The sequence below is a fragment of the Miscanthus floridulus genome, chromosome 15 (assembly GCF_019320115.1).
Source record: "Miscanthus floridulus cultivar M001 chromosome 15, ASM1932011v1, whole genome shotgun sequence".
Taxonomy (NCBI): Eukaryota; Viridiplantae; Streptophyta; class Magnoliopsida; order Poales; family Poaceae; genus Miscanthus; species Miscanthus floridulus.
Window position 1 is genome coordinate 3,517,035 of NC_089594.1, and position 16,242 is coordinate 3,533,276.

The 16,242-nt window shown below is 47.1% G+C and overlaps 1 protein-coding gene and 1 non-coding gene across 3 annotated transcripts; one reads left to right on the top strand and one right to left on the bottom strand.

The window, feature by feature from the left end:
• Positions 1-189: 189 nt before the first annotated feature.
• Positions 190-6,224, top strand: LOC136506700 (ubiquitin-activating enzyme E1 1). 2 transcript variants are annotated; one of them, XM_066501596.1, is made up of 7 exons: positions 190-301; positions 388-764; positions 1,504-1,721; positions 2,601-3,395; positions 3,752-4,620; positions 4,794-5,226; positions 5,394-6,224. In XM_066501596.1, exons 2-7 carry the CDS (start codon positions 518-520, stop codon positions 5,988-5,990), a joined length of 3,159 nt encoding a protein of 1,052 aa, XP_066357693.1. In that variant the 5' UTR covers positions 190-301; positions 388-517; the 3' UTR covers positions 5,991-6,224. The 2 variants fall into 2 exon arrangements, with proteins under 2 accessions (XP_066357693.1, XP_066357694.1); XM_066501597.1 differs by lacking the exon at positions 190-301 and having other exon boundaries at positions 313-764.
• A 621-nt stretch (positions 6,225-6,845) lies between these two features.
• Positions 6,846-6,917, bottom strand: TRNAP-CGG (transfer RNA proline (anticodon CGG)). The gene has a single exon. It is a non-coding gene; the product is annotated as a tRNA-Pro (tRNA).
• Between the last annotated feature and the right edge of the window lie 9,325 nt (positions 6,918-16,242).

Genomic DNA, 16,242 nt, shown 5'->3' on the forward strand with positions numbered 1-16,242 from the left:
TTGCTTGTCTGCAAATTCAAACATGAATGCTTGGATCGTTGGGCTTTGGCTATGACTATGAGCAAACCAGATTCTCGTTTCGGTCCTGCAAGGAAAGCACAAGTTTACATACAGACACTGCCAAGTGGGCCCATGGCCTACCTGTCAACTCTACGAGAAGCTTCGTCTCTGCCTGCTGGGCCGCCACCCCTTCCATCCTCCGCGCCAACAGAACATGTCCAGCGACACAACCCTAGGCTAGACAAGAGCTGAAGCAGAGCGGAAGGTCTGCTCGCTGGCCATCGAATCCAGCTTCTCCAAGGTGAGATCTCTTCCCCCGAATCCGCCCAACTCTACCACTCCCCCTCGCGCTCCCCGCCTCACCTTGGCCTGTCCCGATCCGTGCAGGCTCCGCCACTTCCGCCGGCCTCCGCACGACCTGGATCTGACGCTCCTCCCCCTGCCGCCGCCGCCCTCCGCCTTGTACCTCCTCGCGGCGGCCGCCGTTCTCGCGCTCCTCGGCGGCCTCCTACTCTATATGCTTCCCCGGAAGCGGGAGGTCGACGCCGGCGAGGTCCAGGACTTGCACAACAAGGCCCCCCGCGCCGCCGCCCCAGCTCAGGACAAGGACAAGGAGGTGGTTGCGGAGATGGCCGGCAGGGCGCCCGAGATCGATGAGGACCTCCACAGCCGCCAGCTCGCCGTCTACGGGCGCGAGACCATGAAGCGCCTCTTCGGCTCCAACGTCCTCGTCTCTGGACTCCAGGGACTAGGCGCTGAGATCGGTATGTCTCTGCTCATCATAACCTTTGAGCTTATGTATGCACAGTAATAAATTGTGCGATAAAGGCCAACTGGTTTACCTTAATTGTTCCTTTTAATTCCTTGGCCGATCTGATGTCGCACTAAATTGATGCTTTCCTTTCCTTGTGTAAGAGTAAGATGTCGCCACCAGCTGGTGTGCTGTAGGATTCCATATGTAGTTACTGCCTCAATTAGTCAATTCTCACCACACCTCCCTTAGCTCATTGTCACCAGACAGAGGACATACTTCTCATTGATTTGTTTCCATGTTTTTATAAACACTTCAATAACATTTGAACTTGTACAACAGAAAGCCTATCTTAAACTCTTCAATTTTCCTACAAGCAGTCTTATGGATGCATTAAATATTCAAACCATCAAGTTGTGCCAGTGCTTTTGTGATTACACATGAATACCTGTTCTGAGACCAGCTGCGATTTTTCTTCTTGTGAGAACTGAATCTATCTCAAGTTCTCAACACAGTGTTGCCCCTAAGCAACTTTCAGAATGTTAGTATGTACACACCTTATGACAACTTTCAGAATGTTAGTATGTACACACCTTATGATGTCAAAGCTTTCTGCACTGCACATGCGCATTAAGCTCACCCTGTTTTGGTCCTCAGTACCAATTGCTGTCCTGAAGCTGCACCAGGTTGTTGGTGAGTTAGATCTCCTGTGTCACTTGCCCAAAGGATTGAACATGTTTTAATTTCTGCAGCAAAAAACCTTGTCCTTGCGGGTGTCAAGTCTGTAACCTTGCATGATGATGGCAAAGTTGAGCTATGGGACTTGTCAAGCAACTTCTTCCTCTCAGAGAAGGATGTTGGGCAAAACCGTGCTCAAGCTTGTGTTCCAAAGCTACAGGAGCTTAACAATGCTGTCATCATCTCTACCATAACTGGTGATTTGACCAAGGAGCAGCTTTCTAACTTTCAGGTACATGAGCGTGGAATGATCTCTGGTTTGCTTTGGTGTTTGTGTAAAAAAGTGTTTAGACTCTGTAAATTGATCAACAATCAGGCTAAATATATCAGTTCAGTGACAAGTCATGTAAGTTCCTATTGACAATATATTGAAAGAGAAGTTTAGGTTCAAATATACATCCTAGAAAATTGTGCCATGTGAAACACGCCTTATAAAAATGGGCAGAGGGAGTACTCAAAATGTTCTGTTAATGTGTCAACTGCTTAGTAGAAGCGCCAAATAGAAGGCCACCAAATGGTTTATCCGCATCTGTTGACACACATTATCACATTAATGCATTTTTTCTTCCATATATTCTTCCATGCTAGCATTGTGCGTAGAGGATCACATTAATGCATTTTTTCTTCCATATATTCTTCCATGCTAGCATTGTGCGTAGAGGGTTTTTATCTATTTTTCTAGGTTTTTAGTGAAGTTTCAAAGCCATGTTCCTGTTTCAAATGGTGGCAACTATTTTTGCACAATACACGTATGGTATGTTTGGGTGAGCTCCAGTGGATTTGGGTGTCTCTAGCTCCATTTTTTCATGGAGCTTGAGCTGGGGGATAGATTGGGGGTATTTGGGTGAGTCACCTGCTTCCTAATTTAGGTTAGCTAATGTTAAATGCTTAAACCACTTTATTTTAGCCTGCAAACTCCATAGCCTGAGAATTCTGGACCTGGCGCTCTCCCAGATAGGGCTTCACTTGAAAATATTTTTCTTGCCAAGGGGGGTTAGTTGATTTAATGTGTTGAGCCTTTTGAAATATTTTAATATGTGTTTCTTGACTAGATTGTAAAGATTTGGTTGCCACATATTCTCAAACTGATAACTTCCTGGTCAACTTACAGGCTGTGGTCTTTACTGATATCAGCATAGAAAAAGCAGTTGAGTTTGATGATTACTGTCATAGCCACCAGCCACCAATTGCTTTAATTAAGTCGGAAGTTCGTGGCCTTTTTGGCAGTGTTTTCTGTGATTTTGGTCCTGAGTTTACTGTTTTGGATGTCGACGGCGAGGAACCACATACAGGAATTGTGGCATCAATCAGCAATGACAACCCAGCACTTGTTTCTTGTGTGGATGATGAGCGTTTGGAGTTCCAGGATGGTGATCTAGTTGTTTTCTCTGAAGTGCATGGAATGGCCGAGCTCAATGATGGAAAACCAAGAAAGATCAAGAGTGCAAGGCCTTATTCTTTCACTCTAGAAGAAGACACCACCTCATATGGCACTTACATTAGAGGTGGTATTGTCACACAGGTGAAGCCACCAAAGGTTCTTAAATTTAAAACCTTGAAGGAGGCAATCAAGGAGCCAGGAGAATTTCTCATGAGTGATTTCTCCAAGTTCGACCGCCCACCTCTTTTGCATTTGGCCTTCCAAGCTTTGGACAAGTTTAGGACTGAGTTGAAACGATTCCCTATTGCTGGGTCAGCTGATGATGCACAAAAGCTGATAGATCTTGCTATTAGTATTAATGAAACTCTTGGTGATAGTAAGCTTGAAGAAATTGATAAGAAGCTCCTGCAGCATTTTGCAAGTGGTTCCAGGGCTGTTTTGAATCCTATGGCTGCAATGTTTGGTGGTATTGTAGGTCAGGAGGTTGTTAAAGCATGCTCAGGGAAATTCCATCCACTTTACCAGGTATGACTGTTGCTTGTTTCTTTAATTATGTATAATATGGTATTCTATATTCTATTTTCCCTTGTCACAAATGATAGATGTTTTAGACAAGATCTGGTCAAACTTCTGAACTTTGACAGTCTATTAACTTATAAAATATGTTTAGTTTGGAAACATAAAAGGTCATTTGTGTAGATTTTCCTTAAAAAGAACTTCCATAATATCCTAAGTTCATTAGAATATATCCTAATATAAAATTCTAGCCAAATTTGCACCTTGGGGATTGTTACAAGTTAAAAATTGTTTGAGAATATTTGTCTGGAGAGTATATGTTTGCAGAAAATTTGTAATATTAATGTGCGATCTTGATTTTACAGTTCTTCTACTTTGATTCTGTCGAATCTCTGCCAGTTGAACCGTTGGAGCCTAGTGATTTGAAGCCAGAGAACAGTAGATATGATGCACAAATTAGTGTCTTTGGGGCTAAGCTTCAAAAGAAACTGGAGCAGTCAAAAATCTTCATGGTTGGTTCTGGGGCTCTTGGATGTGAATTCTTGAAGAACCTTGCGTTAATGGGTATTTCTTGCAGTCAAAATGGGAAGCTGACTGTGACAGATGACGATGTTATAGAGAAAAGCAATCTCAGTCGCCAGTTTCTCTTCCGTGACTGGAACATTGGACAGCCCAAGTCCACAGTTGCTGCAACTGCTGCTATGGCAATTAATCCTAAGCTTCATGTGGAGGCCCTTCAGAACAGAGCAAGTCCTGAGACTGAAAATGTGTTTAATGATGCGTTTTGGGAGAGCTTGGATGCTGTTGTTAATGCATTGGACAATGTGACTGCAAGAATGTACATTGACTCCAGATGTGTATATTTCCAGAAGCCACTTCTTGAATCAGGCACTCTGGGTGCTAAGTGCAACACACAAATGGTCATTCCTCACCTAACAGAAAACTATGGGGCATCCAGAGATCCACCAGAAAAGCAGGCACCTATGTGCACTGTACATTCATTTCCTCACAATATTGATCACTGCCTGACGTGGGCTAGGTCTGAGTTTGAGGGTCTACTTGAGAAGACTCCCACCGAAGTAAATGCTTTCCTGTCGAACCCCAGTGGATATGCAACCGCAGCAAGAACTGCTGGTGATGCACAGGCTAGGGACCAACTTGAGCGAGTTATTGAATGCCTTGAGACAGACAAGTGTGAGACATTCCAAGATTGTATTACCTGGGCCCGGCTTAAGTAAGTTGTGCACTCCTTCTCTACCCCTTGCAGCATTGTTCCTTAATTTGCATAGTTGATCTTGGAGCTGCATGCACCAGCTTAGTTTCACATTTATTTCACTGCACTCCCTGTGAACTAGTATAAGTCTAATGATTCTTGCTCCTCTGTTTTTTGTTGATGGTTTATATTAGGTTTGAGGATTATTTCTCCAACCGTGTAAAGCAGCTGACATTCACTTTCCCTGAAGACGCAATGACTAGCTCTGGTGCTCCTTTCTGGTCTGCTCCTAAGCGGTTCCCGAGACCTCTGGAGTTCTCATCTTCTGACTCAAGTCACCTCAACTTCTTGTTGGCTGCTTCTATACTAAGGGCAGAGACATTTGGAATACCCATACCTGATTGGGCGAAAAGCCCAACGAAACTGGCTGAAGCTGTGGACAAGGTCATCGTTCTGGATTTCCAACCAAAACAGGGTGTTAAGATAGAGACAGATGAGAAGGCTACTAGCCTATCCTCCGCGTCTGTTGATGATGCTGCCGTCATTGAAGAGCTTATTGCAAAGCTGGAAGCAATTTCTAAAACATTGCCACCAGGATTCCATATGAATCCTATACAGTTTGAGAAGGTTAGTAGGTCCAGTTAATCACTTCTAAAACCTTGTGTACCGTAGCTTCTGTTAGATGCCTAATTTCTTTTAGCTGTTTCTTGGTGGGTATCCATGTCTCTAGGATGAAAATTATTATGCATCTAGAAATTCAATGCTGATTAATTTTATTATAATTATATATGCAGGATGATGATACCAATTTCCATATGGACTTGATTGCTGGCTTTGCGAACATGCGGGCTAGGAACTACAGCATCCCTGAAGTTGACAAGTTGAAGGCGAAGTTCATAGCGGGAAGAATCATCCCAGCCATCGCCACCTCAACTGCAATGGCCACTGGCCTTGTCTGCCTGGAGCTTTACAAAGTCCTCGCTGGTGGGCACAAGGTTGAAGACTACCGGAACACATTTGCGAACCTCGCAATCCCCCTCTTCTCCATGGCGGAACCTGTGCCACCCAAGACCATCAAGCACCAAGACATGTCCTGGACCGTCTGGGACTGCTGGACCGTAACTGGCAACATCACGCTGAGGGAGCTCCTGGAGTGGCTCAAGGAGAAGGGCTTGAACGCGTACAGCATATCCTGCGGGACCTCGCTGCTGTACAACTCCATGTTCCCGAGGCACAAGGAGCGGCTGGACAAGAAGGTGGTGGATGTGGCCAGGGAGGTGGCCAAGGTGGAGGTGCCTTCGTACCGCCGCCATCTGGACGTTGTGGTGGCCTGCGAGGACGACGACGACAACGACGTCGACATCCCGCTTGTGTCCATTTACTTCCGGTAAAGAGGGGCACGCTGCCCATTTACATGATCCTGTGCGATATTTGTCAGAAGGATCGAGCGTATAAGTTGCGCATGCAACTGAGAACTAGGTTGTGTTTAAGCACATACTGATGATTTCCCGAGCTACCATCTGGGTAGAGTTGGCTGGGAATTGTCGCTGAGATTTGGGTTCACCGTTATGGAACTCTTGAGCATAACATCATGATAGTTAATGCATGGTACTGTTGTCGCTAAATTGTCGTCTTAGTACTTTGAATGCATGTACCGGTTTGACGCTATTCTGGCTGCGATTTCGGTAATGTTTGTGTATTGTTTCATGGCATAACGAATTTGTGTTTGGGAACTGCAGAAGTATTAGGGCTTCAACATTTTGATGGGGTTGCATGGGGGGATGTGCGTGCATTGATCCACATGGGTGTATGGGTATGATGTAGATGGTTACGGGACTACGGGTTGGGGAAGACAGACAGCACAGAGTGGGGTTGTACTATTGTAGCACGTTTGGGTTGTCTACCACGTCTAAGGTGTCGTTTGATGCACATGCGCTTGTTTCTAAACTACTGCTACCAACTTAATTAAGTTTGGCCAGATAAAGGCATGAAATCATATGCGTGAGATGCGCCTAGGACAGACAGGAAAAAGAAAACCCAAGAAGATGCCTATTGCGTATATGCAGAGAAGCCCAGACTGGAAAGGAGGATCTGAGTGTAAACCCAAGAAGGTGCCTGTTGCATATATATGTATGCAGAGAAGCGCAGACAAAAAAAAGAGGACCTGAATGTAAAAATAAAAAATCTCAGGATCTGAATCTAAGCACAGACAAAAAAAAGGAGGAACTGAACGCTAGCTAAAAACCGGGGTGTTGCGAGAATCGAACTCGCGACCTCTCGCACCCGAAGCGAGAATCATACCACTAGACCAAACACCCAACTGTTGGTGTTCGTGTCAGTGGAATTTTATTAAACCAATAACTGAAATGGCAGCGTTGCAATCAACGCAGGACGGGCCATACAGGAGGAGATGATCCGGTTCGTCGGTTCGATGACCCAAACCTAAATTTGTAAGCCAATTTGCATTGATGGGAAAGGATACAGACTCTATGTATGTCGTGTGAGTTTGGAACATGCGTGACCCACGCACATGCCGAATTTAATTCTGCATGTGTGTTCTCTAAACATGATATGAGATGAACAGCCTACCGTTTATATATGCATGATGACATACACCATGAAATATGCAACACGAACCTTCCTCACATTTCAATCCAATCTTTTCTTGAGTGAGTAATATCACCACATACGAAATTCCCACCACTGTTAGCTTAAACACTCATCAATCCCGTTTAAACATCGGGTAAACTTTAAATGGTGGTAAGTCGTTTCTATTTAATCGGTCTATTAATCCCATTTAATTGGAAATTCAACCCGTTTAAATAGATGATCAGCTAGTCGGAATAATGGCTAAATGGTAGGTGGCCGTTTCATAGCATTTCATAAAACAATTAGTTCATTTCTAAAATTAGCATCAACAAATCGAGCGTATATCTAGTAGAAAATCTAAAATAACTTATAATTCGGAACGGAGCAAGTAGCAAACAGAGGTGTTATTGTATCCATGCTAATTAGCTTGTGTTAGCAGAGATAAAGTTGGCAAACTGAGGTGCTTTGTTTTTCCTACCATATAATTTGCATGGAGAAGAGGATGGTAAAGATGAGGTTTTCAAGAAAATACCAGGTCAATCCGTGCCACCAATCCAGCCCATCATTTTTTGAATTGACTTGCTCTGGTACATAACATCAATGGTTTATAAGAAAATGGGGGAACCAGATGACCTTTGTGGTCTCTGGACTGCATGTTATATATTTAGGGAAACGCCCCATGTGTGGCTTGGATTACATCACGGTAGATACACAACAACCTCATGTGTCTATCCTAACAATCTCTCCCTATACATATGCTGTACACCGCATGACTCGGTTGTCTAGGATAACTATGATGCATATCATCTAACACTCCCCCTCAATCTTAGCCACTAAGAAGGTTAAGATTGGTTCTGAACTGTTGAAGCTTGGCAGCAGGAATAGCCTTGGTGAAACCGTCAGCAAGTTGATCACCTGAGTTGATGAATCTGATCTCCAACAGTTTTGCAGCCACTCGCTCCCTAACAAAATGGAAGTCGATCTCGATATGCTTAGTCCGGGCATGGAAGACGGGGTTTGCAGAGAGATACTTAGCTCCCAAATTGTCACACCAAAGGCGTGCAACTGAAGGACACCGAATCTGCAGTTCTTTCAGCAATTTCTGAACCCACATAATTTTGGCAGTTGCATTAGCCAGCGCTTTGTACTCCGCCTCAGTACTTGATCTAGAAATAGTAGCTTGTTTCCGAGCCATCCATGAGATCAAGTTGCTGCCCAGAAACACTGCAAAGCCACCAGTGGAACGGCGGTCATCAACACACCCCGCCCAGTCAGCATCTGAGAAAGCACTAACAAGCATAGAACTCGACTTCTTGATTTTGAGCCCCAAACTAACTGTGCCACGCACATAGCGTAATATTCGCTTGACTGCAGTCCAATGAACAGTTGTAGGAGCATGAAGATACTGACACACTTTGTTGACAGAGAAGGATAGATCAGGCCGTGTTAGCGTCAGGTATTGAAGAGCTCCAACAACGCTTCTGTAGCGAGTGGCATCTTCAGGGCTAAGTGGATCTCCAGCAGTAAGACTGAGCTTCTCCGAGACACATAATGGCGTGTCAACTGGCTTTGCACGGTCCATACCAGACCTGGATAGAACATCAGTGGCATAGCGCTCTTGAGACAACAACAAGCCATCACCAACTCTTTTAACTTCGATGCCGAGGAAGAAGTGAAGATCGCCCAAGTCTTTCAGAGCAAACTCAGCTTGGAGATCTTTAAGTAGAGCTGCGGTAGTCGATGAAGAGGAACTTGCCACAATGATGTCATCAACATATACCAAGACAAACATGGTGTATGAGCCCTTGTTATAATAGAACAAAGAGGTATCTGCTCGTGAGGGAACAAAGCCAAGTGCTTGCAGCTTATTGCAGAGTCGAGCGTACCAAGCCCGTGGAGCTTGTTTCAAGCCATAAAGTGCTTTATCCAACTTGCATACATAGCTAGGATGGGCCTTGTCAGCATACCCGGTAGGTTGGTGCATGTAGACCTCTTCTTCAAGAAAGCCATGAAGAAACACATTTTGAACATCAAGCTGACGTAACGACCATCCCTTTGTCATAGCCACGGACAGAATTAGACAGATAGTGGCTGCTTTGACAACTGGGCTAAAAGTTTCTTCATAGTCAATGCCATAATGTTGTTTGAAGCCCTTAGCAACAAGTCGTGCCTTGTAGCGGTCAATTGTGCCATCAGCCTTGCGTTTGAGCTTATAAACCCACTTACAGCCAACAATATTCTTGCCCTTCGGACGAGGCACAAGATGCCAGGTTTGATTCTTGATCAAGGCTTGATACTCATTGTCCATTGCCGCACTCCAATTGCGATCATTAAGAGCTACATCAAGGGTGGAAGGTTCCTCTGCAGTGTGACTGGCAAGCATGCCCCAACGCACCATGCCATTAGTGAACTGCTTGGGCTGGCGAATACCACGTTGAAGTCGAGTGACAGGGCGATCAGGCATCGGTGCAGTAGAAGGAGCAGCTGTTGAGGACGAAGGAGGCAAAGGCGCAGCAGCCGCAGAAGATCCCGCGGGGAGGATCTGTATAGTAGCCTCAGGAGGAGGCGCTGTCGAGGTGTCGGCGACGGTCCCCGCGCCAGCGGGATCTGGCTGTGGAGCATCGAGCCTGGCGGGTGAGGGCTGTGGCGTGGGATTTGGCGTAGAAGATCCCGCGCCCACCGAGGGAATCATAGTGGCCCCGTGTGACGCCTCCACGTGGCTGGGACGGACCACCGTACTGCCACCAGAGTCCGCGCCGGATCCCGAGTGTGATGCGCCAACGCCAGCGGTGCCGTCAGGCGGATCGACCTCGGATCGCGCGCTATGCCCCGACGGGGAACACATGAAATAGCGCGTGCCAAGCTCCGTTTGCACAGCATTTTCGCCGCCAATTGTACCTGTGTCAACACCAGAGACAGGAGAACTTGCCGAGGCATTAGCAGTGTTAGGAGATGCACCCTGCAGATCAAGTAATTGTGAATCCCCGAGGCTAGTAGAGTTGGTTAAAAGGACATCGGGTAGTAGCTCAAGTTCCTTTCTAAGACGAGCACCAGCGTTGGGGTGGAGGGACGCAAAGGGGAAAACTTGTTCATCAAAGATGACATCTCGAGATACATATACACGCCCTTGTTTTGGATCTAGACACTTGTATCCCTTGTGAAGTGTGCTATACCCAAGAAATACGCACTGTTTAGAACGAAACTCAAGTTTCCGAGTATTATAAGGGCGAAGATTAGGCCATACCGCACAACCAAAAACGCAAAGATGGCTATAATCTAGAGTCTCACCAAACAAGCACTCAAACGGAGTATCATTATTGAGAACCTTAGAAGGTAACCTATTAATGAGGTAGACAGCGGTCAAGAAGGCTTCATCCCAAAATTTGAGCGGAAGAGAGCCATGGGCAAGCAGGGAAAGACCGACTTCTACAATATGGCGGTGTTTTCGCTCGGCAGAGCCATTTTGCTGGTGTGCATGAGGACAAGAGACGTGATGGGCGATGCCAATTTTATTAAAGAAGGAATTAAGCGCTTGGTACTCGCCACCCCAATCAGATTGAACCGCAAGAATTTTGCGTCCAAACTGGCGCTCTACAAGGGTTTGGAACGTATGAAAGCATTTGAATACCTCAGATTTATGACGAATTAAGTAAATCCAAGTGAACTTGCTATAATCATCAATGAAGGAAACATAATATTCAAAACGTCCAACAGATGTGGGAGCACGACCCCAAACATCAGAGAAAATAAGATCCAGAGGACCCTTGGACCCACTAACAGACTTGGGATAAGGCAATTGATGACTTTTGCCTTGTTGACATGCATCACAAATTCGCTGGTTATTGGAATCAAGAACAAAAGGGAGTCTATGCCGATCTAAGACGTGCTTGACGACCCGAGATGAGGCATGGCCGAGGCGGTGATGCCACAGGGAGGTGGAAGGCTTGGCAGCAGTGTAGACTTGTTTATTGGAAGATGAAAATGACGGCGAGGTGGATGATGCATGCAACGGATAGAGCCCTCCTTCACATCGGCCTTTGTGGAGAGTTTTCATCGTCCCCTGTTCCTTGATCAAAAAATGATCGGGGTGAAACTCAAGATAAACATGATTATCTCTAGCAAGTTGATTTACTGAACAAAGGCTCTTATTTGCTTGTGGAACGTGGAGAACATTATTTAGATGAAAAACTCTACTAGGGGAAGACACAGTACTATGACCGACATGTGTAATCTCCATACCTGCGCCGTCCGCGGCGTGAACATTGTCGCCGCCGTGGTACTTGTTGCGGGTGGTGAGGCGCTCCAGTTCGCCGGTGATGTGGTCGGTGGCACCACTGTCCACATACCAGTTCGTATCTACGCCGTATGAACTGGATGTGGCCGAGGAGATGCTCTTCTGAGGTGGCCCGCTGTAGTTGTTGTCGAAGCGCTTGCGGTAGCGGTACGCCGGGTGCCCTTCCTTGCCACAGATTTGGCAGAAGACCCCGGGCTGGAAGTTGCGGCCATGGCCGTTCCCGCCGCCGCCATTGTTGTTTCCACGGCCACGGCCTCCCCCGCCGCGACCGAAGCCACCGCGATTGCCGCCGTCGTGGCTGCGCGGATTGTTGGAGGAGCCCCCACCACTGCGGTTGCCCTTGGTGGCGGCGTTGGCAGAAAACTGTGTGCTGCCGCCAGAGTTCAGTTCCTTGCGCTGCTCGTGCGCGATCAGCTGAGCATAAAGCTCTGGAACGGTGATGGGCTCGACCCTGTTGGCAACAGCAGTAATGATAGATTCAAATTCCTCACCAAGGCCCGTGAGGATGTAGGTGACGAGATCCTCGTCTTCCAGCTTCTTGCCCGCCGACGCCATGTCGTCGGCGAGGCCCTTCATCTTGGTGTAGTAGTCGGCGACGGACGATGTGCCCTTGGACGCCGTGGCCAACGCCATCCGGGTGGAGATGATGCGGGCACGAGACTGGGAGGCATGCTGGGCATGGATCGTAGCCCACAGCTCGGCCGCGGTGGTTGCAGACGACACTTGCGCGAAGATTTCCTTCGACAAGGACGAGAAGAGGTAGCTAAGGACCTGTTGGTCCTGAATCATCCACGTCTGGTAGGCGGGGTTGGGCACCGGGTCGCCCTTCTTGCCGGTCGCATCGACGGCGCCATCGATGAGCGCCGCGGGTGGAGCAGCGCCGGTCTTGATGTAGTCCCCCATCTGCGCGCCCTTGATGGTGGAGGAGACTTGCGCGTGCCACATATTGTAGTTGGCACGAGTCAACTTCTCGGAGACGGGCGGCAGGAAGCCAAAAGCGAAGGCCGGCATGGCAGCGGAGGAGGAAGAGCCGGCGGCCATGAGGATCAGTTCCGGGAGGAACGAAAAAAAGCTCGATACCATATAAGAAAATGGGGGAACCAGATGACCTTTGTGGTCTCTGGACTGCATGTTATATATTTAGGGAAACGCCCCCTGTGTGGCTTGGATTACATCACGGTAGATACACAACAACCTCATGTGTCTATCCTAACAACCTCTAACAATCTCTCCCTATACATATGCTGTACACCGCATGACTTGGTTGTCTAGGATAACTATGATGCATATCATCTAACATGGTTAAGTCATGAACTTGCCGAGGACAAATAAATAAACTAAACAAAAGTGCAGCGCTAGCGAAGGCACGGGGCACGGTCCAAAAATGTTATAAAATTTAAGTGAAGATGAGAACACAGATTGTCTAACCATCACTTGTGTACTCTCTCTAATGCATAGACACATCAACTAATAGCGTAGAAAAGAAAAATCAAATGCACACTTCAACTGAGTAAATTTAATAGGAGCGACGACATCAGGTAGCAGGAGACGATTTCCTACACACATCACCATCATGTATTATATTGTATGTTATATATATTATACATGGCTTGGAGTTTGGAATTGGCTCGGCTATATAGTATTTTTTAGATAATAGAAAAAAAATCTGATTTCAGCCTTCTACTCAGAAGAAGCATGGGTCCACGCTTATAACAGTAACACACCCAAAAATTAAATTTATTATAGATTTATAACTCAAGTCCGGTAAATGAAAGACCATCCATTCGATGCGAAAAAACTATATGGCTCTTGATTCTAGTAGCTTGCAGGAATCAAGAATCCAATCATTGCCTTCGTCCGAGCGTTCAATAGAGTTCAAAATTATATTGAGTCTACTCACTCAAACAATTAAATTATTTGACATGGTCATACTCTAGTGACTAGTGACCCATCAAGACACGAGGCAGGTGGCATGCAAAATTGACACGAAAGTAAGAAAATGGGTCCATGAAAAGGAACACCTAGATCTCTAATTGAAAAGGTCTACGCATGCTATAAGTCTATGTTTGAGTCTCCGATATGTCCTAAATGCTCATATTTTTAGTTATTTACTACTTTTTTTTATTTTATTAGTGATCAATGACGTATTGACGTGTCTATTCACAAGAATATGCATATGGCTTTTATTTATTTTTTTGTCAATCTAAGATATGTCGGCAAAGTCCTTTAAAGACGTCCATATAGATAAACAATGTGAACAATGCATTCATAAAAGTAAATACACGTGCATCTATGCTTGCACTATGCTTCGTTTAGGAAAAACGAACACTTCAAAGGTAGCACAGTACCAAAGTTGTGTGTAAAATCCAGCGAGTACCAAATTCTCGAAGTATACTGCCTACGATAGGTTCTTGGCGAGTCACGTCTGGTGGTCCAGTGGAGAGGCGAGAATATGTATAATTAAGTAAATAAAAAAACTCCCACAAGAAAAATAAATAAAAGGAAATTTCCATGTGTTGGGCAATCAGTTAGCAGCCAAGGATGCCTAGTGCATCTCGTTCTCATCTTCTTTGCGTATCTGGCTGCCCACAAACGGACAGAGACGGACAGACATCCTCCAAAGTACATCCAGTCCACCAGATTGCATAATCTGCTCCTGGTCCTGGGAAGCTAAGCTTTACAGGTACTGGAAGAGAAGATCCTAGCTGTAGCTGTTCATATTCTCTTCCTTGGCTTCTCCAATTCCTTCGTTTGATTTGATCCCCAACAAGACAGTAGCTGCTTGCTCTGTCCTGATTGGTGCTCCTTTGCTGCTTGCTCCTGAAGAGCCTAGAGGAATGGCGCTGTAGATTGGGGCATCCTACTAGAGTGAAGGGAGGCTTCTCTTTGCTGCAGGTTTGGCTTCTATGTGAGCCCTTCCTTCTGTCCCTGTTCTGTCTTTGATTCTTCAATTCTAACTCACGGGAAACCCGATCTAGCTTTGTTACGAGTGTGGATTCTTTACTTCAACAGCTGCAGTTCTTGGACCTGTTAGGATTGATCTCCCACCAGTTAGGCCCAACGACCTAACTGGGCCTTGTCCTCGCGCCCTGATCGGGGGCGCCCAACCCTACATGGTTGGTGGGCCCCCGTCGCACAGCGCTATAAAGGAAGGTGGGGGCCGGGGCTCGCAGTACGAGGTTGACCGCGCCGCCAGTCACCCCACCGACATCCTAAACCCTAGACCCGATCGAAAGTAGGGGCGCTGCCAGCGACGGGAAGTACCACCGACGCCAGCAACGCCACCCGACGCTCACGCCGCCGCCGAGGACGCCACAGCGCCACTCCCGCTCCACCGACCGTCGCTGCCGGCGCGCAGATGGCGTCCGTCAACGAAACCCCGGCCGGAGCTTCAACAACTACGGCATTTGACGGTTTGCCACCTATCACTCATCTCTCAATCTCTCTGTGAAATCCCGAGCACCTATTCCTATGCTAAGTATCCCGATCCGATGAACATACCTAAGAACACTAAATCTAACAATGGTACCAGAGCCACGGTTCGTCAAGAAATTAGATGCGGATCGGGAAAGAAAGTAGAAAACCGAACCCTAAGACCTAACCCTAATTCCCAAAATCAAAACTGAACAAGGGATTGAAGAAGGGGAAAAGGGAGGGTCGGATTCCAAGAACCCTAGAACTCTAATCCGAAAGAGGGAAAAGGGGGAAGAAGAAAGAAGAAGGGTCAAACCCTAACCCTAATCCCATTTTCCATTCGGATGAACGAAAAGAAAGAAATAAAAAGCAAAGAAAACGAATCGGCAAGAACAAACTCTAAACCTAACCCTAGTTTTCCCCATTCGGATAAAACCGAAAAGAACAAACTAAAAAAAAGGGAGAAAGGGGAAAAATTAGGGATAGGGTTCGTCGGGGATGAACCTCCACCGGCGCGGAAGAAGAAGAAGAATCGAACCGGCTCCTTCGCCGACGCTGGAGGAGAAACCGACGAGGACGCGGGCTCGCCGGGCTCGGCCAAGAAAGCGCCGCGGCCAGGCCGCTCGACGGCGGCGTGCTCACCCGTTGGGGAGCACGCGCGCCGGTGAGGGGGCCGGCGACGGCGCCATGGCGGCTCCATCGGCCAAGAAAGCGCCGCGGCCAGACAGCTCGACGGCGGCGTGCTCACCCGTTGGGGAGCACGCGCGCCGGCGAGGGGGCCGGCGACGGCGCCATGGCGGCTCCATCGCCCGCTCGCTCACCGTCTCTCGCTCGGTGTCCTCTCGGTTTTGCGCTGCGCTGAGAAGAGAACGGCGACAGAGAGAGAACGAAGAGAGAGAGAGAGCGGCGAAGAAAATGACCTAGGGTTTCCTCGGGGGCGCGCGGCGTCGCGTTTTATCCGAGCGAAATGCGCGCTCAGCCGTTGGATCAGCGCGGACGGCCATGATCGAATGGGCCAAGTCGCGGCCCAGGCGGGCGCGCGGACGCGCGTGACTTTGCCGGCCCAGGCCCAGGTTGCGGCCTGGGTGCGGCCTGTGCGCGCGAGGCAAGCCGGGCCGAGCCGGTTCAGCGCGTCTTGGGCCGCGCTGGGCTGAAAATGAAAAGAAGAACAAGAAATTTTTTTCTTATTATTTTTCAGAAACAATTTTAAATGCATATTTTGACGAATTTGAATGATTTTGACATAATTTTCTGTGCAAATTTTATCCAACGATATTTTGCCCAGAAAACAATGAATTTTTTAGTGCTTCTGGAAAATAATAACATGAAAAGATTATTAATGTTTC